The 24432-nt window shown below is 38.3% G+C and overlaps 1 protein-coding gene across 1 annotated transcript; it reads left to right on the plus strand.

Annotated features, from left to right (window-relative positions):
* The first annotated feature begins 8918 nt into the window (after positions 1 to 8918).
* LOC123935971 (olfactory receptor-like protein DTMT) lies at positions 8919 to 10087 on the plus strand. The gene has a single exon (XM_045996800.1). The coding sequence runs from the start codon at positions 8919 to 8921 to the stop codon at positions 9861 to 9863; it is 945 nt and encodes a 314-aa protein (XP_045852756.1). The 3' UTR covers positions 9864 to 10087.
* Positions 10088 to 24432: the final 14345 nt, after the last annotated feature.

Below are 24432 nucleotides of genomic sequence, written 5' to 3' on the forward strand. Positions count from 1 at the left end.
AACAAGTTGAGAGTTGCTGGAGTGGAGGTGTGTGTGGGGATGGGGTAACGGGGTGATGATGGGCCTTAAGGAGGGCACTTATTGTAACGAACAACTGTTGAATCACTCATTAAACTCTACCTCTGAAACTAATAGTAAGCTGTATGTTAATTAATTGATTTTGAATTTTTAAAAATACCAACATTTTTTACAGAGCTAGAAGAAACCATCCCAAAATTTGTATGGAACTACAAAAGACCCCAAATAGACAAAGCAATCTTGAAAAAGAAATGCAAAGCTGGAGGCCTCACAATTCTGGACCTCAAGTTCTCTTACAGAACTGTAGTGATCAAGACAGTATGGTACTGGCACAGAAATAGACACACAGATGAATGGAACAGAATAGAAAACCCCAAAATGTACCCATACAACATGGTCAACTAGTCTTTGACAAAGAGGAAAGGACTATCCAATGTGAAAAAGACAGTCTTTTCCTGAAATGGTGTTCAGAAAACTGGACAGCAGATGAAGAAGAATGAAACTTAACCATTTTCTTAAACCATACACAAATATAAATTCAAAATGGATGAGAGACCTAAATGTGAGACAGGAAACCATCAGAATTCTAGAGGAGAACACAGGCAGTAACCTCGTTCATATTAGCTGTAACAACTTCTTTACTAGGTACGTCTCCTGAGGCAAAATGAACTACCAGGACTTCATCAAAATAAAAAGCTTCTGCACAGCAAAGAAAACAATGAAGAAAACTGAAAGGCAAGGGACGCCTGGGTGGCTCAGTGGGTTAAGCCTCTGCCTTCGGCTCAGGTCATGATCTCAGGGTCCTGGGATTGGGCCCCGCATCGGACTCTCTGCTCAGCGGGGAGCCTGCTTCCTCCTCTCTCTCTCTGCCCGCCTCTCTGCCTACCTGTGATCTCTCTCTGTCAAATAAATAAATAAAAATCTTTAAAAAAAAAAAACTGAAAGGCAACCTAAAGAATGGGAAAAGACATTTTCAAATGACACATCCAATAAAGGGTTAGTATCCAAAGTCTATAAAGAACTTATAAAACTCAACACCGAAAATATGGGCAGAAGACATGAATAGACATTTTTCCAAAGAAGATATATAGATGGCCAATAGACACATGAAAAATGCTCCACATCACTCATCATCAAGGAAATACAAATCAAAACTACAGAGATATTACCTCATGCCAATCAGAATAGCTAAAATTAACAACCCAGGAAACAACATTTTTTGATGAAGATGAGGAAAATGGGAATGCAAACTGGTGCAGTGTTGGTGGGAATGCAAACTGGTATAGCCACTCTGGAAAACAGTATGGAGTTTTCTCAAAAAAAAAAAAAAAAACCTACCCTAATTTTAAATAATTCTAGTAATTTCACTACTAGGTATTTACCAAAAGGATACAAAATACTGATTCAAAGGATACAAGCACCTCAATGGTTTTTTTTTTTAAGATTTTATTTATTTATTTGACAGAGATCACTAGTAGGCAGAGAGGCAGGCAGAGAGAGATGGGGGGGAAGCAGGATCCCCACTGAGCAGAGAGCCTGATGAGGGGCTCCATCCCAGGACCCTGGGATTATGACCTGAGCCGAAGGCAGAGGCTTAACCCACTGAGCCACCCAGGCGCCCCAGTACACCCTGATGTTTACAGCAGTATTATCAACAATAGCCATATCATGGAAAGAACCCAAATGTCCATGGAGTGGATAAAGAAGATGTGACATACATCTATCTACAAAGGAATATTGTTCAACCATTATAAAAAGAGTGAAATCTTGCCATTTGTAATGACATGGATGAAGCTAGAGAGTATTGTGCTAAGCAAAATAAGTCAGTCAAAGACAAATACCATATCATTTCACTCATACGTTCAATTTAAGAAACAAAACCATTGAACATGGAGGGAGAAAAAGGAGGCAAGGCAGGAAAAACACTCTTAACTATAGAGAACAAGCTGATGGTTACTGAAGGGGTGGTAGACGAATGGGAGAAGTGGGGAGAATGGGTTAAATTGGGTATTAAGGAGAGCATTCGTTGCCATGAACACTGGGTGTTGTATGTAAATGACGAATCACTAAATTGTACACCTGAAACTAATATTACACTGTATGTTAACCAACTGGAATTTAAATAAAAAGGTGGTGGAAATAAGTTTTAGGTGATATCATACTAAATGGTGAGAGATTGAATGCTTTCTCCCTAAGTTCAGAGACAAAGTAAAAATGTTTGATCCTACCACTGTTATTCAACATTACATTGGAAATCCTAAGCAGTGAGAAATGACAAGGAAAATAAATAAAAGTTACATAGAGGGGAAAGTATTAAACCATCTCTATTCATAGACAACTGGATTGTCTATTTAGAAAATCCCAAAGACCATAAAAAAGTCATTCCAGAAGTAGTGAATTTAGTATTACCATAGGATATAAAGTCAATGTATTAAGAAGTTTATTTGTGTGTAAATATAAAATAATGCTAATATGTTAAAATGAAATTTATATCAACTGACAATAAACATATGTAAAGTGGAAAAACTCTTTAGAGTACTATTTTAGGGGCTCCCGGGTGGCTCAGTCAGTTAAACATCCAATTCTTGATTTTGGTTCATGTCTTAATCTCAGGATCATGAGATGGAGCCCCATGTCAGCTCCAAGCTCTGCAGGGGGCCTGCTGGAGATTCCCTCTCTCTCCCTGTCCCCCTGCCCCCCTGTTCATACTCTCTCTTAAATAAATAGATAGATAAATATTTACCCTAGCACCAAACCACTTAATACTTACGTATAAATCTTACACAATATATGCATGATCCACATCTTGAAAACTGCAAACACTGATTACAGAAATCAAAGAACAAAATGGATATATATAAATCATGCATGGATGAAAGATTCAACATTGTTAAGATGTCAACTCTACCAAAACGGATCTAGAGATTGAACACCATTTCAATCAAAATTCCTTCAGGACTTCTTTGGTACAAAGTGACCATCTGATTATAAAATTTATATGTAAAGCAAAGAAATTAAAAAAAAAACAAAAACTGATTTTGGAAAAGAAAACGAAGTTAAAGGGCTCATACTACCTCGTTTCCAGACTTACTGTTAATTAAAACAGTCAGAAAAGTGTGGTATTGGAGAAAATATAGAAATATGGATCAGTACAAGAGCATAGAATAGTATATAGAGTCCAGAAATAGATCCACTAAAGTACTGCCCACCCGATTATTGACAAAGATGCAAAGACAATTTGTGGAAAATAATATTTTCAATCAGCTGCTGGAAAAACTTTATTTCCATGTGCAAAATAATAATAATAATAATAATAATAATCAATACCTCACACTCTCTACAATTCACACCTAAATATTTGTACGGGTATTAAGAAAGCCCCTCTGCCCCAGCCGGCATCCTGTTTTGTAGCATTAGAGAAGTCCCAGAGCGGGAAACAAGGAGCATGTGCAGCAGAATTCAGGTGCTAGTTGAAGTCAGTGCAGTTACCGTAGCTGTGGCTAAAACAAGAGATGAAACTGAAGAATGAATATAGAGCACGGGAAGTGTCCCACATCATTCTTATTACTATCAGGGGATGGTTTCATATAGCAGTGTTTTCACTGAATTGGAAGTTCAATTCAATGAACTTCCATCTGGACATTTTACTGTTCTTATGTGAACTGATATATAAAGATCAGGGTTGCCATTCTCCCTGAGGTGGTGATATTGATTACCAAGGGGAGTCTAGGTTGCTCTATACAATTGGGACAGATAGGACCATATCTGAAATCCTGGAGAACATTTGGGTGCCACTTAGTATTTTATCTACTTAGTGATAAATTTTAATGGAAAGTCTAATAACCTAATAAAGACAGGACCAAAAAGGGTGCATATTCCTTAGGAATGAAGGTTCCCATTATACTATGGAAAGAGCCCCATACAGCTGAGATGATGGCCAATGAGAACATAGAATGTGTAGTGAAAGAAGGAGTTATAAATGTCAACTATAGCCTTGTGATCAATTACAGTACAAGGAACAACTGAAAAATGGGCAATCTGACACTTGGGAAGAAGTAGAAATGATGGTGGTCACCGAGTTCTATAAAGGTTTTCCAAGAGAGGTAATGGTATAGAAGTACCTCAGTGAGTTTCAAATCTGAGTTTCATTTTCTATCTCTGCGTGAAGAAGAATTGAAAATAATCTGGGAGAGCTGTCTTTTATTCCAGTACTTTCTATGCATCTGCATATGATTGGGTCATAGGGATCTAATCTTTATTAGCTGCAGGTTTACCTCTCCCCTTGAGTATGTTTATGAGAAACTGGGTTGTAGTGAGAGATTATGCCACCCTGGGAATCTTTCCAAAATATGTGTCTTTCATGGCACTTTGTTCAAAGCCCACTGATGACTTCTTCTTGCCCGCAAGATAAAGCCTTTTACACTGTAAAATATTTTAGAATATTCATAGCCTGGACCCTGTCCCTTTCTATGGATTCTCTAAGCATCCTCCCTCACCTTCCAAAATGTCAGCTCCAGCCCCACAGGACTACTGTCAATTCCCTAAACAGGGAGTGATTAAGCATCCATATTATGAACATCTCTCCTTCCCCACATTCCCCCAAAGCATAGTCAGTTATGATCAGTGATGTGATCAGTCAGAGCATTTGTGCTAAGCATCCTGGATTTCTGTGTTTTGATGAGTTCCTTTAAGATCTAGACTCCTTTGGGATCCAGGGCCTCTTAGGCCCAGGGATGTATAGAACAGGAGATGTGAGGAAGGATGTTGCAGACACAGGTGACAACTACGCAGACACAGGTGACGACTACAGAAGCTGTCACTTCACATGTCTTAGTAAATAAAGGGAAACAGGACCTTAAGTTACTGTGCTGGAGTCACCCTCAGACACACTGGGTAAGTTGGGCAGAGGGTGAATGAGCTGGACCCTTAGGGTCCTTCCAATTCAAGGGTCTTGCAGAATTGTGTGATGTTCTGCAGGATGGTTCTTCAGGTATGATAACATTCCTCTTCTTCACCTCCCTGCCTTCTAAGACTTCCCTACATTCTAGAAATATTTTGATTAATGTTTACCAGTTACATTTTTGTTGGCAATAATAACATTTGTAAATGTTACCGTGTCATGTATTCTTACAAGACTGCATAATTCTGATATGATGACAGCTCTTGTGGCAGGCTTTATTGTTTTTTAAATTCAATTAGCCAACACAACATTAGTTTCAGATGTAGTGTTCCACAATTCATCAGTCGTGTCTAACACCCAGTGCTCATCACATCATGTGTCCCCCTGAATGCCCATTACCCAGTTACCCCAATTCCCCCACCCACCTCTCCTTCAACAACCCTCAGTTTGTTTCCCATAGTTAAGAATTTTCATGATTTGTCCCCTTCTCTAATTTCTTCCCATTCAGTTTTCCCTCCCTTCCCTTATGATATTCTGCACTGTTTCTTATAGTCCACATATGAGTGAAACTATGATAATTGTCTTTCTCCGATTGTCTTATTTCACTTAGTACAGTTCCATCCACATAGATGTAAATGGTAAGTATTCATCATTTCTTATGGTTGAGTAATATTCCATTATATATATATATATGATATAGATATAGATATCTTCTTTATCTGTTCAGCAGTCAAAGGAAATCTCAGCTCCTTCCATAGTTTGACTATTGTTCATACTATTGTTAGTATGAACATTAGGGTAGAGGTTCCCCTTTGTTTCATTACATCTGTATCTTTGGGGTAAATACCTAGTACTGCATTGCAGGTCATAGAGTATTTTTATTTGTAACTTCTTGAGGAACTTCCATACTGTTTTCCAGAGTGGCTGCACCAGCTTGCATTCCCGCTGACAGTGTAAGAGGGTTCCCTTTCTCCACATTCAAGTCAACATTCATTGCTTACTGTCTTGTTAATTTTAGCCATTCTGAACGGTGCAAGGTGATATCTCATTGTGGTTTTGACTTGTATTTCCCTGATGACAAGTGATGTTGAGTATTTTTTCATGTGTCTTTGGCCATTTGTATGTCTTCTTTGGAGAAATGTCTGTTCGTGTCTTGTGGTAGGCTTTAATGTAGTAGTCTGAGCCCTTGTTTTATTTTAGAATCGCCTGGTAACTTTAACATTTTTGTACAGGCCTCCTCTAAGATTGTGATTATATTTATCCGAGGGTACCCAGTAATCTTCATTTTTAAAAGCCTCATATATATTTACCATGCACTGTGTAGTCCCTGGACCACAGCACTGCAGTCACTGGGTGCTAATTAAAAATGTAGAACTATAGGACACCTAAGTGTCTGCCTTCAGCAAGGTCATGATCCCAGGGTCCAGGGATCTAGGCCTACATTGAGCCCTGCGTCAGGCTTTCTGCTTGGTGGCAAGTCTGCTTCTCCCTCTCCCTCTGCCTGTCTCTCCTCCTGCTTGTGTTCTCTCTCTCTGTGTCAAATAAATAAATAAAATCTAAAATAAAATAGAGGACCAGCCTGCTGAATCAGAATCAGCATTTTAGCAGAATGCCTGGGTGACCTGCATGGGTATTTAATTCCAGAAACACTGTGCTAGGTGATTCTTATGGGCAGTCCAGGCTGAGAACTACCGGCCATCGGTGAAAGATGAAAGGGTCATTACATAATTAGTGGTAGCATCTGCAAGTGTTGTCTCTGGCTAATGATTCCTCCTCATACCCTCAACACAAGAGATGGATCCCACTCATTTATTAGGAAGCAAAATTCTGAAAAAACAGCTGTATGATTTCCCTTAGATGTTTGTTCCCACTATAATGCCAGTATGTAATGTCCATGTGTAAAAACTGCTAATGTGGGTGGATCAAACAGCACCAGCAGGGTGTAGTCTAAGCAGGTGGATTCAGTTTGGTCTTTAATGAAGGAGCCTCCCACATCTCTTGACAGTTCTCTGCTTTGTCACCTTTTAGACACATTGAGGTGTATTAGGGTTCTCCAGAGAAATAGAACCAATGGAAGATTATATCTTTATCTATATTTATATATCTATAAATCTGATAATATATCTCTATTACCTGTATCATCTGTAGTCATGAAAAGGGTAGTCTTATCTGAGGTTCCCCAACACTTTCCATGGGTACAGTGTTACATTAATAAATCTGTAACACAGTGACAAATTTAGTGCTAAATGGTTGAAGCTAATGAGTACTTGTTCTGGAGGGTTCAATGGGTATTTTAACATAATAGAAGTTTGCTGTCTCTAAAGTTGAAGGAATGCATGTCTCAGCCTGAAGCACAGCCAGTGAATATTTACGAAACATTGGCTATAACGAGGCACTGTGCCAGGTGCTAACACTTCTGCGGTCATGAAGGCAGACGTGGCCTTTCCCCATGTTGACAGTCCAATAGGGAGAACAGCTGTAACCAATCTCCTGGGCATTCAGTGCTTGAGGGACAAGTATGGGATGCCTGGAAAACATAGTAGCAGGTTCTTACTTGGTCTGGGGAAGGGGGCCAGGAGAGATACAGCTGAGCAAATGACATGTAATATGGCTGAAGGCTAAGAAGGAACAAACCAGGTGAAGAGGGAGCAGAGAGAGGAAGATGTGAGGCAGGGGAACAGCAAGTAGAAAAGACTGGTGGCAAGAAATTGTGCCTTTCAAGCCCAGCATTTCTGGGGAGGTGAATGTGAGTGTCACTATGGGGCCAGGTGAAGCTGTGGAAGTCAGCAAGATGTTGAAGCATCTTTTGTGCAATTCCTTTGAGATGAATTTTGCCTTTTCCTTAATGGCAATGAGAATCTATGAAGACTTTAGGGAGAATGATGATCAGATTCTCATCTTACAATGCCACAGTGTGAATGAAAGATATTGAAGGAGAGAGTGTCCATGTGTGGAAGCAGGGAGAAGAGTGAAGAGGGAAGAGGTTATTCCAATAGTACAGACAAGACATGATGTCAGCCCAGCCAGAATAGTGATGGTTGAGAGAAGGAGTGGATGAATAAGAAAGAGGTTTAATGTGGCAGAATCTTAAAGACATGTTGAAAAACTGAATATTGAGGACGAGAGAAAGGATGGAAAGGAAGAAAACTCTCAGGTGTATGATTTGCATTTGATATCTTTTACCGAGATGTGGGTAAGTAGAGGAGGAAGGAATTGGAATTGGGAGAAGGCGGGGTTGAGATCCTGAGTTTCTTTTAGGATCTGCTGAGCTTTGAATGCATGTGAAAAGTCTAAGGGAAGATAATTATTAAGCAGCTAGGTACACAGTTTTATAGATTAGAGTCATTTACACCTGAGGTTTAAATGGTAATCAAATCCTTTGGAGTAGATTAGTTTTTCTTCATTCTATATGTAGCATTATAAGAGAACAGTGTTTAGGAAAAACTCCTGGGACATCAACATGAAGAGTTTGACAAAACAAACTAGAGTTACTGAAGATGCCTGGTAAGATAGGTATGAGGAAAATCAATATATAAGTGGCTCAGAAAGTAATGGATAAGAGTGTTTTATAAAAGTTGGAATATTGTTGGGGTGCCTGGGTGGCTCAGTCATTAAGTGTCTGCCTTCGGCTCAGGTTATGAACCTAGGGACCTGGGATGAAACCCCACATCAGGCTCCCTGCTGGACAGGAAGCCTGCTTCTCCTTCTCCCACTCCCTCTGCTTGTATTTCCTCTCTCGCTGTGTCTCTATCAAATAAAAAAATGAAATCTTTTTAAAAATTTTGGAACATTGTTAAAAGGAAGTGATGAAAAGTCATTTCTGATCATAGAGATTCTGTCCTTAGAGATCTGGAGTATAGAAATGGTAATTATTGTGATAAGAATTATATAAAGTATCTTTACAGAGCACCTAACAGATTATGTATCACAGAAATATGTTCAGTTTTAAATTCATGTTTTAATGGAATTTTTTTCCTCCTAAAGATACCGAAGACAGAGCATGACAAGAAAGAATCAAACTGTCATCTCAGAATTTGTCCTCCTGGGCCTGCCCATTGATCCAGATCAGCAAGACCTGTTCTATGCCCTGTTCCTGGCCATGTATGTTACCACTGTCCTGGGGAATCTTCTCATCATCATCCTCATTTGCCTGGACTCCCACCTCCACATGCCCATGTATTTGTTTCTCAGCAATTTGTCCTTCTCTGACCTCTGCTTCTCGTCTGTCACAATGCCCAAATTGCTGCAGAACATGCAGAGCCAAGTCTCCTTCATCCCCTATGCTGGCTGCCTGACCCAGATGTACTTCTTCCTGTTTTTTGGAGACCTGGAGAGCTTCCTCCTGGTGGCCATGGCCTATGACCGCTATGTGGCCATCTGCTTCCCTCTGCACTATACCACCATCATGAGCCCCAAGCTCTGTCTCTCCCTGGTGGTGCTTTCCTGGGTGCTGACCATGTTCCATGCTATGTTACACACTCTGCTCATGGCCAGATTGTGGTTTTGTGCAGACAACAAAGTCCCCCACTTTTTCTGTGATATGTCTGCTCTGTTGAAGCTGGCCTGCTCTGACACTCGAGTTAATGAGTTGGTGATATTTATCATGGGAGGGCTCATTCTTGTCATCCCATTCCTGCTCATCATCATGTCTTATGCACGGATTGTGTCCTCCATCCTCAAGGTCCCTTCTGCTAGGGGTATTCACAAAGCCTTCTCCACCTGTGGCTCCCACCTCTCTGTGGTGTCTCTCTTCTATGGGACAGTTATTGGTCTCTACTTGTGCCCATCAGCTAATAATTCTACTGTTAAGGAGACTGTCATGGCCATGATGTACACTGTGGTCACCCCCATGCTGAACCCCTTCATCTACAGCCTAAGGAACAGAGACATGAAGGGGGCCCTGGGAAGAGTTCTTTTCAAGAAGAAAATTACCTTGCCTGTATAATGGTAAAGATGGGAACTTTTACATTATTTTATCAAGTAGATACATTGATATTAATATCAGAATATTGACCCAGACCTTTTTTCACTCTGACACTTTCTGTTTAAATAACATACTATTCTGTTTCATTGATCTATATGTCTGTTTTTGTGCCAATACCATGCTGTCTTGATGATCACAGCTTTGTAATATAGCTTGAAGTCAGGGACTGTGATGCCCCCAGCTTTGGTTTTGTTTTTCAACATTCCCCTGGCAATTTGGGGTCTTTTCTGTTTCCATATAAATTTTAGGATTGTTTGTTCCAGCTCTGTGAAAAATGTTGATTGTATTTTGATAGGGATTCCACTGAAAGTGTAGATTGCTTTGGGCAGCATAGACATTTTAATAATGTTTATTCTTCTAATCCATGAACATGGAATGTTTTTCCATCTCTTTGTGTCTTTCTCAATTTCTTTCATAAGTGATCTATAGATCCTTTACCTCTTTGGCTAGGTTTATTCCTAGGTATCTTATGGTTTTGGTGCTATTTGAATGGAATTGATTCTTTAATTTCTCTTTCTTCAGTTACATTGTTAGTATATAGAAATGCAGCTGATTTCTGTGCATTTATTTTGTATCCTGCCACATTGCTGAATTGCTGTTTTAGTTCTAGTAATTTTGACGTGGAGTCTTTTGGATTTTCCACATAAAGTATCATGTCATCTGTGAAGAGAGAGAGTTTGACTTCTTCTTTGCCAATTTTAATGCCTTTTATTTCTTTTTGTTGTCTGATTGCTGATGCTAGGACTTCTAGTAATAAGTTGAACAAACGTGGTGAGAGTGGGCATCCCTGTAGTGTTCCTGACCTTAAGGAAAATCTCTCAGATTCTCCTCATTGAGAATGATATTCACTGTGGGCTTTTCATAGATGGTTTTTATGATACCAGAAATGGACTTTGAACTGCATGGTCAACTAATTTTTGACATATCAGAAATAAATATCCAATGGAAAAAAGACAGTATTTTCAATAAGTGGTGCTGGGAAAATTGTACAGCCACAGAAGAATGAAATTGGACCATTCTGTTACACTATACATAAAGACAAACTCAGAATGGATGAAAGACATGAGATGGAATCCATCAAAATCCTAGAGGAGAACATAGCCAGTAACCTCTTTGACATTGGCCACAGCAATTTCTTTCAAGACATCTCTTTAAAGGCAAGGGAAACAAAAGCAAAAATGAACTTTTGGGATTTCGTCAAGATAAAAGGCTTCTGCACAGCAAAGGAAACAGTCAACAAAACTAAGGCAACCTATGGAATGGGAGAAAATATTTGGAAATGACATTACAAATAAAGGGCTGGTATCTTGTTAATTTTGCCATTTTAACTGGTTTAAGGTGGTATGTAATTGTGGTTTTGATTTGTATTTCCCTGATGGTTAGTGATGTTGAACATTTTTTCGTGTGTCTGTTAGCCATTCGTATGTTTTCTTTGGAGAAGTGTCTGTTCATGTCTTCTGCCCCATTTCTTAACTGGATTATTTGGTTGTTGTTGGTGGTGTTTTTTTTTTGAGTTTGATAAGTTCTTTATAGATCTTGGATACCAGCCCTTTATCTGTAATGTCATTTGTCAAACTCAACACCTGAAAAAAAATTCAGTCAAGAAATGGGGCAGAAGTCATGAACAGACACTTCTCCAAAGAAAACATACAAATGGATAACAAACGCATGAAAAAATGTTCAACATCACTCACCATCAGGGGAATACAAATCAAAGCCACAATGAGAAACCACCTTACACCAGTTAAAATGGCAAAAATTAACAAGACAGTAAACAACAAATGTGGGCAAGGGTGTGGGGAAGAAAGGGGAACACTCTTACGCTGTGGTGGTAATGCAAGCTGGTACATCCACTCTGCAAAGCAGTATGGGGGTTCCTCCAAATGTTAAAAATAGAGCTACCTTACAACCCAACAATTCCCCTACTAGGTATTTACCCCATAGATACAGAGGTAGTGAAAAAGAAGGGATATATGCAAGCCATTTTTCATAGCAGTTATGTCCACAATATCCAAACTGTGGAAGGAACTGAGATGTCCTTCAACAGATGAATGGATAAAGATGTGGTTCATATATACAATGGAATATTACTCAGCCACCAGAAAGGATGAATGCCTACCATTTGCATCAACATGGATGGAACTGGAGAGGATTATGCTGTGTGAAATCAGCCAAGCAGAGAAAGACAATTATCATATGGTTTCACTCATATGTGGAACATAAGGAATAGCATGGAGAATCATATGGGCAGTGAGGGAGCTCTGAATGGGAAGAAATCAGAGAGGGGAACAAACCGTGAGAGACTCTGGACTCTGGGAACAAAATGAGGGTTTCAGAAGGGAGAGGGTTGGAGAGAAGGGGTAACCAGGTGATGGATATTAAGGAGGGCATGGGTTGTGATGAGCACTGGGTGTTATGCACAACTAATGAATCGTTGAACACTGCATCAAAAACGAATGATGTACTATATGTTGGCTAATTGAACATAATAAAAATACACAAATAAAATAAAATGACATGATAATGGTTCAATACATAAAAGAAGTGGAGTTGTGTAGTTGCTCTGCAAAAGGGAGTCTCAGTGACCTGCCAACAAGGTCTTTCTCTTTGTTATTCCAAGGTGACTGAAGAAGCATTATTTTTAAGCTTTTAATTGATCTTTCTGTCTCCAGTTGTTAAACAACTAATATGTCGTGTGCTTATTTTTTTTTTTAAACTACAACTCTGCTTTACATAATACCCTGCTCTCCCAGGTCAATATTGACTAAAACTCAAGCATCTTGCCCCTCTGCTTACCTCTGATAAACTGGACTTTCATTGTTGAATGCAGATTTTTACTTACCTCTTCCCAAACACAGGTTCACACCATTCTGTCTTTTAACCTTTTCTCCTCTGATTTATCTTCATGTCTACATTCTGACCTGACCTAAACCTAAAGTGGACCTTCTGTCTGCTACAATAGTTTAGTTTGTCTTTACCTGGGAGCTAATGTATACCTAGGACCTTGCAGGTTACTCCCACAGGTATGGGAAAGCCAGAGCCTGGTTAACAGCCTTACTGTTTAAGGGTGTCTCCCTTCTGCTTAGTATTTTGGAATTTTTAAGCAAGTTTTACAGGGTCCTGGGATCCTGGGATCGAGTCCCGCGTCGGGCTCTCTGCTTGGCGGGGAGCCTGCTTCCCTCTCACTCTCTCTGCCTGCCTCTCTGCCTACTTGTGATCTCTCTCTGTCAAATAAATAAATAAAATCTTAAAAAAAAAAAAAGATTGAATATGTGGAATTTGATGGCTTGCCAAAGTCCCAGAATTGGTCAATATTGAACTTAATTTCTCAGACTGTCTAATTTTAGGGTTTCTTCTCCTTTCCCCCCAACCTCAGCATAAAGGGCAAAGCCATTGATTTTTCAGTCTTAACCCCATGTATGGCATTGTCTAGAATCCCAACTTTGGATGGTTTGTTTCCTGTTGTCTCCCCTAGCTGATGGCATCTAAATCCATTATTTTAATCCTTTCATATATTCTACTTAGCGCCACATCTCTATCTGCAGATCTTTCACCAGTTCCCAATTTTTATTTTCATCTTCACAGTAGACATCTCCCCTTGGTGCTCCATGAGAACTTCAATCAACCTGCAAAAAAATGAACTCTTTATATTTCCCCAAGCTTTCACTGCCCTTATACTCCATTTGGTTTTTAGCTTTACAGAAGTGTAAGTGATAAAAATTGCACACATTTAATGTATACATCTTGATGAGTATAGACTTACCCCTATATCCATGATACTATCACCATAACCAAGATATTACATATATCCTTAATCTCCAAGGATTTCCTTCTGTTCCTTTGTGGTTTTTCTTTTCTTTTTTGATAAGAACACTTAACATGAAATCTATCCTCTTTATATATTTTAGAGTGTACAATACTATATTATTGACTGTAGGCACTATATTGTACATCAGATCTTTAGAACTTACTCACCTTTATAACAAAAACATCTTATACCCATTGAAAAAAAAACACAACAGTTCTCCATTTCCTTCTCCCCCTGGCCCCTGACAAGCACTATTCAATTTTTATTGTCTGCTAGTGTGGCTATTTAAATACCTCCTATCTAAAACGGAATCATGCAGTATTTGTCCTTCTGTGACTGGGTTTTTTCGCTTAGCCTAATGGCCTTTAGTTCATCCCTGTTGTCTTGAATATCAAGGTTTCTTTCTTTTTAAAGGCTGAATGATATTCCATTGTATGTATATATTACATTTTCTTTATTCATTTATCTGTCGATGGACTTTTGGATTGTTTCCGTATCTCGATTATTATAAATAATGTGCTGCAATGAACACAGAAGTGAAGATATCTTTTTGAGATCCTGATATCATTTCTTTGGATATATAACTTCATGAGATATTTACAAATATTTTCTCCCATTCAATAGGATGCCTTTTCATTCTGTTGTTTCTTTTGCTGTGCAGAAGTTTTAATACTGATGTAGAATCAAAAAGAATCAAATGGACCTATTTTTACATCAGTTGGGTAACTAGCTAGGAGCAAGATTGTTGTGCTGTATAGCAAGCCTGTATTTGCCTTTATTTAAAAATTGTCAAAATGTCTTCCAAAGTGGTGCACCTTTTTGAATAGAGTTACTTTAATTTTCAAAACTTAAATATAGTTTCTTGGATCCTTTCCATTGTTTCCCAAGCTGGTAGTCAGGAGGTCTCACTCATAAGGCAAAGAGCACTGGCTTTGCCATCCCATCTGCATTTAAATCCTGACTCCAAAAACTTAAAAACCATTCTTTTTCTTTTTACTGTAAATTTAAATTCAATTATTTAACATATACTGTACTATTTGTTTCAGGGGTATAGGTCTGTGATTCATCTGTCTTTTATAATAACCAGTGCTCATTATAACACTTACCCTCCCCAATGTCCATCACCCAGTTTCCTCATCCCTCCACCACCTCCCCTTTGTCAATCCTCAGCTTTTTTCCTAGGATTAAGAGTCTCTTATGGTTTGTTTCCCTCTCTGGTTTCATCTTGTTTTATTTTTTTTCTCTCTTCCCCTATATTCCTCTGCCTTGTTTCTTAAATTCCACATATGAGTGGGATCATATGATAATTGTTTTTCTCAGATTGACTTATTTTGCTTAGCGTAATACCCTCTAGTCCCAACCATGTCATTGCAAAGGGAAAGATTTCATTTTTTAATGGCTGCACAATATTCCAGTGTATGTATATGTGTATGTGTGTGTGTGTGTGTGTGTGTGTGTGTGTATCAATCACATCTTCTTTTTTTTTTAAAGATTTTATTTATTTATTTGACAGAGAGAGATCACAAGTAGGCAGAGAGAGAGGAAGGGAAGCAGGCTCCCTGCTGAGCAGAGAGCCTGATGCGGGACTCGATCCCAGGACCCTGAGATCATGACCTGTGCTGAAGGCAGCGGCTTAACCCACTGAGCCACCCAGGTGCCCCAATCACATCTTCTTTATCCATCCATCTGTCAGTGCAAATCTGGGCTATTTTCGTATTTTGGTTATTGTGGACATTGTTGCTATGAATATTGGGGTGCAGGTGCCCCTTTGGATCACTACGTTTGTATCTTTGGGTAAATACCCAGTAGTGCAATTGCTGGTTCATAAGGTAGCCCTATTTTCAACTTTTTGAGGAAACTACAGGCTGTTTTCCAGACTGGCTGCACTATCAGGGAAGTTGCACGAAGTAACTGTAAAGTCAAGAAAGGGGGTTAAGTGTGACTAAACTATGTACATTTAGCTGAGAGGTCATATAATTTATTGTCCAAATGAATTTAATATATAAAATTTTTCTTTTGAAATAATTATATACTCATAAGAAATTTAAAAAATAGTACAGAAAGATAATTTATACCTCATCCAGGTTCCTCCAGTGATACCACTTTATATAACTAGAATACATTAACAAAACCAGGAAACTGACTAGCACATCACCATGAACTGGAATTATTATTATTACTATTAATAATAATAATTATTATTATTATCATTTCTTTGTGTGTAATTTATGATACTCTGTTACCCACATGGATATATATAAACACCAACAAAAGAATGCTAGAACTGTCTCTTCATCATGAGGATGTCTATTGTATTGTATCTTCATAGATCAAACTGGAATATACCTTGAGAGTAAAAGGAGTCTAATAATGGGACTCTACAGGACAAACTGGTATATATAATCACCTTAATTTTAGCTTATATAAATGTGATAATAGATGTTCAGAAAGCAACAGGGAGCAGAGAGAGACAAAAATTCATGCATGCATGCATGAATGAATGAATGAATGAATGAATTATGAGTACCTCACACACCATGCAGGAGTTTAGTGTGTAGAGATATATTTTTCCCCCTTGTACAACAGGATTCCAGATACAGGCATGCATTTCATTGGTGCTGTACTAAAAAACTATATAAAGTTTTAAAATAGTATTTAAAATTACCTTAAAGTTAAGGTATTTAAAGTTACTAGCTTTTAAAGAATGGGGGGGAAAAGTGGCTGCCTTTGACCTACTGGTAGACAATATGTCACTATGTAATGAGGCCCCTTGCTAGGGGATATTCTTTTTTTAAAATTTCAATATAGTTAACATACAGTGTTGTGTTAGTTTGACTTGTACAATATAGTGTTTCAACAATTCCATGCAACACCCATTGCCTGACAAGTGTACTCCTTATTCCCCATCAACTATTTTGCCCATCCCCACACCCACATCCCATCTGGTAACCATCAGTTTGTTTACTATAGAGGTCTCTCTCTCTCTTTTCTCTCTCTCTTTTTTTCTCCTTCCTTCTCTCCATTTGTTTCGTTGTTTTGTTTCTTAAATTCCACATAGGAGTGAAGTCATATGGTATGTGTCTTTCTCCTATTAACTTACTTGGCTTAGCATAATACTCTCTAGCTCCATCCATGTTGTTGCAAATGACAAGATCTCATTCTTTTTATGGCTGAGTGATATTGCATTGTTTGTGATACACATACATACACACACATGCACACACATACACACACACACACACTCACACTACATCTTCTTTATCCATTCACCAGTCCGTGGACATTTGGACTGTTTTCATAATTGAAGTATGGTAAATAATGCTGCTATAAACATAAGGAGCATGTATTACTTTGTATTAACATTTTTGTATTTTTCTGGTAAATCTGTTTAAAAAATGCTGGATCATAGGGGTAGTTATATTTTTAACTTTTTGAGGAACCTCCATACTGTTTCCCATGGTAACAGAATGGAGGTAACAGGACAGAAACAGCACCAGCTTGCATTCCTACCAACAGTTAAAAAAAAAAGGGTTCCCCTTTCACCACATCCTTGCCAAGAACTGTTGTGTCTTATATTGTTGATTTTAGCCATTCTGACAGATGTGAGGTGATATCTCAAAGTACTTTGATTTGTATTTCCCTGATGACAAGTGATGTTGAGGATATTTTCATGTGTCTGTTGATCGACTGTATATCTTCTTTGGAGAAATGTCTGTTTATGTCTTCTGTTCATTTTTTAATTGGATTATTCATTTTTGGGGTGTTGAATTTGATAGGTTCTTTATATATTTGGATACTAACTGTTTATCGGCTGTGTCATTTGAAGATATCTTCTCCCATTCTGTAGGTTGCCTTTTAGTTTCCTTGATTGTTCCTTCACGGTGCAGAAGTTTTTATTTTGATGAAGTCCCAATAGTTTATTTTTTATTATGTTTCCCCTGACTCAGGAGACATATTTAGTAAGAAATTGTAAAGGACAGTGTGAAAGAGATTACTGCCTGTGACCTCTTTGTAGTATAATGGGAACCTTCATTCCTAGGGAATATGCACCCTTTTTGGTCCTGTATTTATTAGGTTATTAGACTTTCCATTAAGATTTATTATTAAGTAGATAAAATACTAAGTGGCATCCAAGTGTTCTCCAGGATTCCAGACATGGTCCTATCTGTCCCATTATACCATGGAAAGAGCCCCATACAGCCCCACACAGCTCATTTTAATGATTCCCCAATCTCAGATTTTATTCTTTAATCCATTTTGAACTTATTTTTGTGTACAGTGTAAGAAAATGGTCCAGTTTCATTCTTCATGTTGCTGTCCAGTTTTCCCAACACTATTTGTTGAAAATACTGTCTTTTCCATTGGATATTCTTTCCTGCTTTGTTGAAGAGTTAGTGACCATATAATTGTGGGTTTATTTCTGGGTTTTCTATTCTGTCCCATTGATCTATGTGTCTGCATTTGTCCCAGTACCGTACTGCCCTGATCACTACAACATTGTAATATAACTTGAGGTCTGGATATGTGATGCCTCCAGCCTTCCTTGTTTGGGGTCTTTTGTGGTTCCACACAAATTTTAGGATCGTTTGTTCTAGCGCTGTGAAAAATGCTAGCGGTATTTTGATTGGGATTGCATATAATGTGTAGATGTCTTTGGGTAGTATAGACAATTTAACAATGCTTGTTCTTCTGATCCATGGGCATGGTACGTTTTTCCATTCCAATGTCTTTCCTCTTCCATTTCTTTCATCAGTGTTTTATACATTTGAGAATACAGGTCTTTCACTTCTTTGGTTAGGATTATTCCTATGTGTCTTATGGGTGTTGGTACAATTGTAAATGGGGTTGATTCCTTGATTTCTCTTTTTGAGGTTTCATTACCAGTGTCTAGAAATGCAACAGATTTCTGGATGTTGATTTTTATATCCTGTGACTTTACTGAATTTGGGTAACTGCTCTCACAATTTTTTGGTGAAGTCTTTCATGTATCATGTCATCTGTAAATAGTGAAAGTTTGACTTCTTCCTTGCTCATTTGGATGCCTTTTATTTTTGTTGTTGTCTGATTGTCAAGGCTAGGATTTCCAGTATTTGTTAAATAACAATGGTGAGAGGGGACATCCCTGTCTTATTATCCCTGACCATAGAGGAAAATCTTTTCAGTATTTCCCCATTGAGGATGATATTAGCTGTGGGTTTTTCATATATGGTCTTTATTATGTTGAAGTATATCCTCTCTATCCCCACTTGTTGAGGGTTATTTTTAAATCATGAATGGATATTGTACTTTGTCAAATGTTTTTTCTGCATCTATTAAAAGAATCATATGGTTCTTATCCTTTCTTTCATTAACATGGTGTTTCACATTGATTTGTGAATATTGAACCACCCTTATAACCCAAGAATAAATCCCATTTGATCATGGTGAATGATTCTTTTAATGTTCTGTTGAATTGCTACGATTCTACGAATAGAAAAGTGACCACTTTTTGCAAGGTAGGAGGTATGGAGATGTGAGTCCAAGGTAATATATTGGAAGATAAACTGTGGTGGGAGAGAACTTCCTTAAACTGGCTATTGGAAAGTAGTATAAGCAGCAGAGTGCAAAATTGGAACTTTCAGAAGTCTGCTGCAGAGCGGGACATTCCTGCCTGAAAGGGGCTCAAGTGGCAAAGTAGGGCAGAATCCCAGGTGGGATAGTATGGCCTCAGGATCCCCAGGCTCACAAAAAGAATGGGGGTGCCAAAGTGTGGCAGAGTTTGCAAGTGTTGTAGAGCTGCATACAGCAAGTCTAGGTTCTAGCTTTCTGCTTGGTGTTTCTGTAAACCATGAACGACTGCACCATCGGATAAATGCTCTTCAAGCAGCGTCCCAGCAATAGGCAGCATGGTAAGATCCCCATTCCCTCCTCTGGGAGGAGCATGGGTGTGCACCACAGGAGTTCATGAAGTTTGGAGACTCAAAAGGGGGTTGTGTGCCTGAGATAAAAACACTTGGTCACAGGCTGGGTGAACACCGAGTTTGGACAGAAATCAGGGAGGCAAAAGTGAGTGACTGCTTTTTTGTGATGGCTCACTGAAGAGTGGGGGGCAGGAGCTTTCAGCTCTGGAGCTAGATATGGAGGCACTGCCATTTTCATCACCCCCAATCGGTGCTGACAGCCTTCCGGGAGCAAAACAGCACCACATGGTACAATCTGGAGCCACTTACACTGACCCTGGCCCCCTGCAAGGGCGGTGGATTCCGTTTTGGCAAAGACATCTGAGAATCAGCTCAACAGGCCCCTCTTCCAGAAGACCAGCAAGAACATCCCTCTAACAATAAGTTTACTGATGATAGAGAACTGAAAATTTCGGCTGTTGGGGAAAACAATACATACCATTCATAGGGTTGTGTGTTTTTTTTTTTAAATTATTATTTCGATACTTTAATTTTTACTTTTTTCATTTTCAGCTATTTTCTTTCTTGTTTTTATCAATTCTTTCTTTGTCTCTTCAGTTTTTATTTTTATATTTACATGATATATATATATATATATATATATATATATATATATATATATATTTATCTTTGGTTTCCTTTCATTGTATTCAATTTTATTTTTGTATATATATAAATTTTTCTCTCTTTCCTACTCCAGCATCTAGTTTCTTCTGACAAACAGACCAAAATACACCCAGGATCTAGTTTATTGTTTTGTTCTCTTTTACTTTTATTTGATTTTTTCTCTCTCTTTTTTTTTGTTTCACCTTTTTCTTCTGATTGGTTTGTATTTTTCTGGTGGTGTTGTTTATATTTTTGTCTTTTCTCTCTCTTTCATCTCCTCTTTTCTGGATACAACAATGACACAGAGCAACTCACCACAAAGGAAAGAACAAGAGGCAGTACTGACAGCCAGGGATTTAATCAATATGGGTATAAGTAAGATGTCAGAACTAGAATTCAAAGCAATAATTATAAAGAGAACAGTTGGGCTTGAAAAAGCATAGAAGACATAGAGAATCCCTTTCTGGATATATAAAAGAACTAAAATCTAATCAGGCCAAAATTTAAAAGGCTATTAGTCAGATGCAGCTCTCACTGCTGCGATAAATGAGGCAGAAGAGAGAGTCAGTGATACAGAAGAGAAAAAAAGATAAAAACAACTACTGGATCGCCAAAGGTGGATTCAAGAGATTGGCAATACAATAAAGTGAAATAAAATTAGAAAATAGGGGTCCCAGAAGAGGATAAAGAGAGAGAAGGAAAAAGTTTATTTGGACAAATTTTAGCTGAGAACTTCCCTAATCTGGTGAAGGAAACAGGCATTCAAGTCTAGGAGGCACAGAGAATCCCCCTCAAAATCAATAAAAATAGGTCAACACCTCTGCATATAATAGTGAAACTGGTGCATTTCAGAGATAAAGAGAAAATCCTGAAAGCAGCTCAGGACAAGATGTTCTTAACCTACAAGGGTAGGAACTTAAGACTGCAGCAGTCCTGTCCACAAGACCTGGCAGGCCAGAAAGGACTGGCATGATATATTTAAGGTGCTAACTGAGAAAAATATGCATCCAGGAATACTTTATCCAGCAAGCCTATCATTCAGAATAGAAGAGATTAAGAGTTTCCGGGACAAACAAAAGCTAAGGGGATTTGTGATCACTAAAACAACCCTGCACAAAATATTAAAAGGGATCCTTTGAGAGGAGAGAGAGCCCAGAAGTAACAAAGACCACAAAGGAACAGGGACAATCTACAGAAACAGCAACATTACAAGTAATTCAATTGCACTAAGTTCATATCTTTCTATAATTACTCTGAATGTAAATGGACTAAATGCTCAATCAAAAGGCAGACTGGATAAAAAAGAAAGACTCATTTGTATACTGTCTACGAGAGCCTCATTTAAGATCCAAAGAGACCTCCAGATTGCATGTGAGGGAGTGGGAATCATTTATCATGCTAACGGACATCAAAATTAAGGTGGGGTATCAATTCTTCTACCAGACAATCAAAAGACACAGACTGGATGAAAAAGCAAGACCTATCCAAATACTTTCTACAGAAGACTCATTTTAACTGACTGAGCCACCCAGGTGGCCCCAGGAGACTCATTTTAGATCCAAAGAGACCTCAAGATTGGAAGTGAGGGTGTGGGAACCATTTATCATGTTAATGGATGTCAGGAGAAAGATGGGGTAGCAATCCTTATATCAGACAAACTAGATTTTAAACCAAAGACTGTAATAAGAAGTGTAGAATATGATATAATATTATCTATATATTCTATATCTATATGATATATATATCATATATCATATATCATACTATATGATAATAAATGGGTCTATCCAACAAGAAGACCTAACAATTGTAAATATTAAGTCCCTAAAGTGGGAGCAGCCAGTTATATACACCAATTAATAACAAAATTAAAGAAACTCATTGGCAATAATACAATAACAGTAGGGGAATTTAACACCCCACTTATGGCAATGGACAAGTTATCTAAGCAGAAGATTAACAAAGAAATAAGGGCTTTGAATGACACACTGGAACAAATGGACTTCACAGATATATTCAGAGCATTTCACCCTAAAGCAACAGAATACACCTTCTTCTCAAGTGCACATGGAACATTTTCCAGAATAGATCACATACTGGGTCACAAATCAAGTCTTAACTGGTACCAAAATATTGGGATTATTCCCCACATATTTTCAGACCACAGTGTTTTATTTTTTTTTTCCATTTTATTTTATTTTATTTTATTTCTTTTCAGTGTTCCAAAATTGTTTACATTTATTTGTTTATGTTTTGCATTGTTTATGCACCATACTCAATGCTCCATGTAATATGTGCCCTCCTTAATACCCACCATGTCAGATTCACCCCCGCCCCCCCAAAACCCTCAGTTTGTTTCTCAGAGTCCACAACCTCTTATGGTTCATCTCCCCCTCTGATTTCCCCCATCTCACTTCTCCTCTCCATCTCCCAATGTCCTCCATGTTAGTCCTTATGCTCCATAAGTAAGTGAAACCATATGGTACTTGACTCTCTCTGCTTGACTTACTTCACTCAGCATAATCTCTTCCAGTCCCATCCATGTTGATATAAAAGTTGAATATTCATCATTTCTGATGGAGGCATAATACTCCATGGTACATATGGACCATATCTTCTTTATCCATTCATCCACTGAAGGGCATCTAGGTTCTTTCCACAGTTTGGCAACCGTGGACATTGCTGCTGTGAACATCGGGGTACAGGTGGTCCTGCTTTTCACTACATCTGTATCTTTGGGGTAAATACCCAGTAGTGTAATTGCAGGGTCATAGGGTAGCTCTATTTTTAATTTCTTAAGGAAGCTCCACACTGTCTTCCAAAGTGACTGCACCAACTTGCATTCCCACCAACAGTGTCTCTCCAACACTTGGTGTTTATTGTCTTGTTAACTTTGGCCATTCTAACTGTTTTAAATTTTTATCTCAATGTGGTTTTGATTTGAATCTCCCTAATTGCTAATGATGATGAACATTTTTTCATGTGCCTGTCAGCCATTTGTATGTCTCCTTTGGAGAAGTGTCTGTTCATGTCTTCTGCCCATTTTTTGACATGATTATCTGTTTAGTGTGTGTTGAGTTTGAGGAGTTCTTTATAGATCTTGGATATCAGCCCTTTTTCAGTAGTGTCATTTGAGAATATCTTCTCCCATTCCGTGGGTTGCCTCTTTGTTTTGTTGACTGTTTCCTTTGCTGTGCAGAAGCTTTGGATCTTGATGAAGTTCCAAAAGTTCATTTTTGATTCCTTTGTCTTTGAAGACATATCTTGAAAGAAGTTGCTGTGGCCAATATTGAAGAGGTTACTGCCTATGTTCTCCTCTAGGATTTTGATAGATTCCTTCCTCATGTTGAAGTCTTTTATCCATTTCAAGTTTATCTTTGTATATGGTGTAAGAGAATGTTTGAGTTTCATTCTTCTACACATAGCTGTTCAATTTCCCCAGCACCATTTATTGAAGAGACTGTCTTTTTTCCACTGTATATTTTTTCCTGCTTTGTCAAAGATTATTTGACCATAGAGTTGAGGGTCCATATCTGGGCTCTCTACTCTGTTCCACTGGTCTATGTGTCTGTTTTCATGCCAGTACCATGCTGTCTTGGTGACCACAGCTTTGTAGTAAAGCTTGAAATGGCGACATGAAGCCCCCAGTTTTGTTTTTCTTTTTCAACATTTCCTTAGCACTTCAGGATCTCTTCTGGTTCCATACAAATTTTAGGATTGTTTGTTCCAGCTCTTTGAAAAATGTCATAGACCACAGTACTTTAAAACTTAAACTCAATCATGAGAGAAAATTTGGAACACAAATGCCTGGAGGTTAATGAGCATCCTACTAAAGAATGAATGGGTCAACCAGGAAATTAAAGAAGAATTTTAAAAATTAGTGGAAACACTATTGGGTATTTACCCCAAAGATAGAGATGTAGTGAAAAGAAGGGCCATCTGTACCCCAATGTTTATAGCAGCAATGGCCACGGTCACCAAACTGTGGAAAGAACCAAGATGCCCTTCAATGGATGAATGGATATGGAAGATGTGGTCCATATACACTATGGAGTATTATGCCTCCATCAGAAAGGATGAATACCCAACTTTTGTAGCAACATGGACGGGACTGGAAGAGATTATGCTGAGTGAAATAAGTCAAGCAGAGAGAATCAATTTTCATATGGTTTCACTT

This window comes from Meles meles (genome assembly GCF_922984935.1).
Source record: "Meles meles chromosome X unlocalized genomic scaffold, mMelMel3.1 paternal haplotype SUPER_X_unloc_1, whole genome shotgun sequence".
Lineage (NCBI taxonomy): Eukaryota > Metazoa > Chordata > Mammalia > Carnivora > Mustelidae > Meles > Meles meles.

Coding starts and splice junctions, on each gene's coding strand:
- LOC123935971 (XM_045996800.1), top strand. CDS start 8,919: ATGACAAGAAAGAATCAAACTGTCATCTCAGAATTTGTCCTCCTGGGC.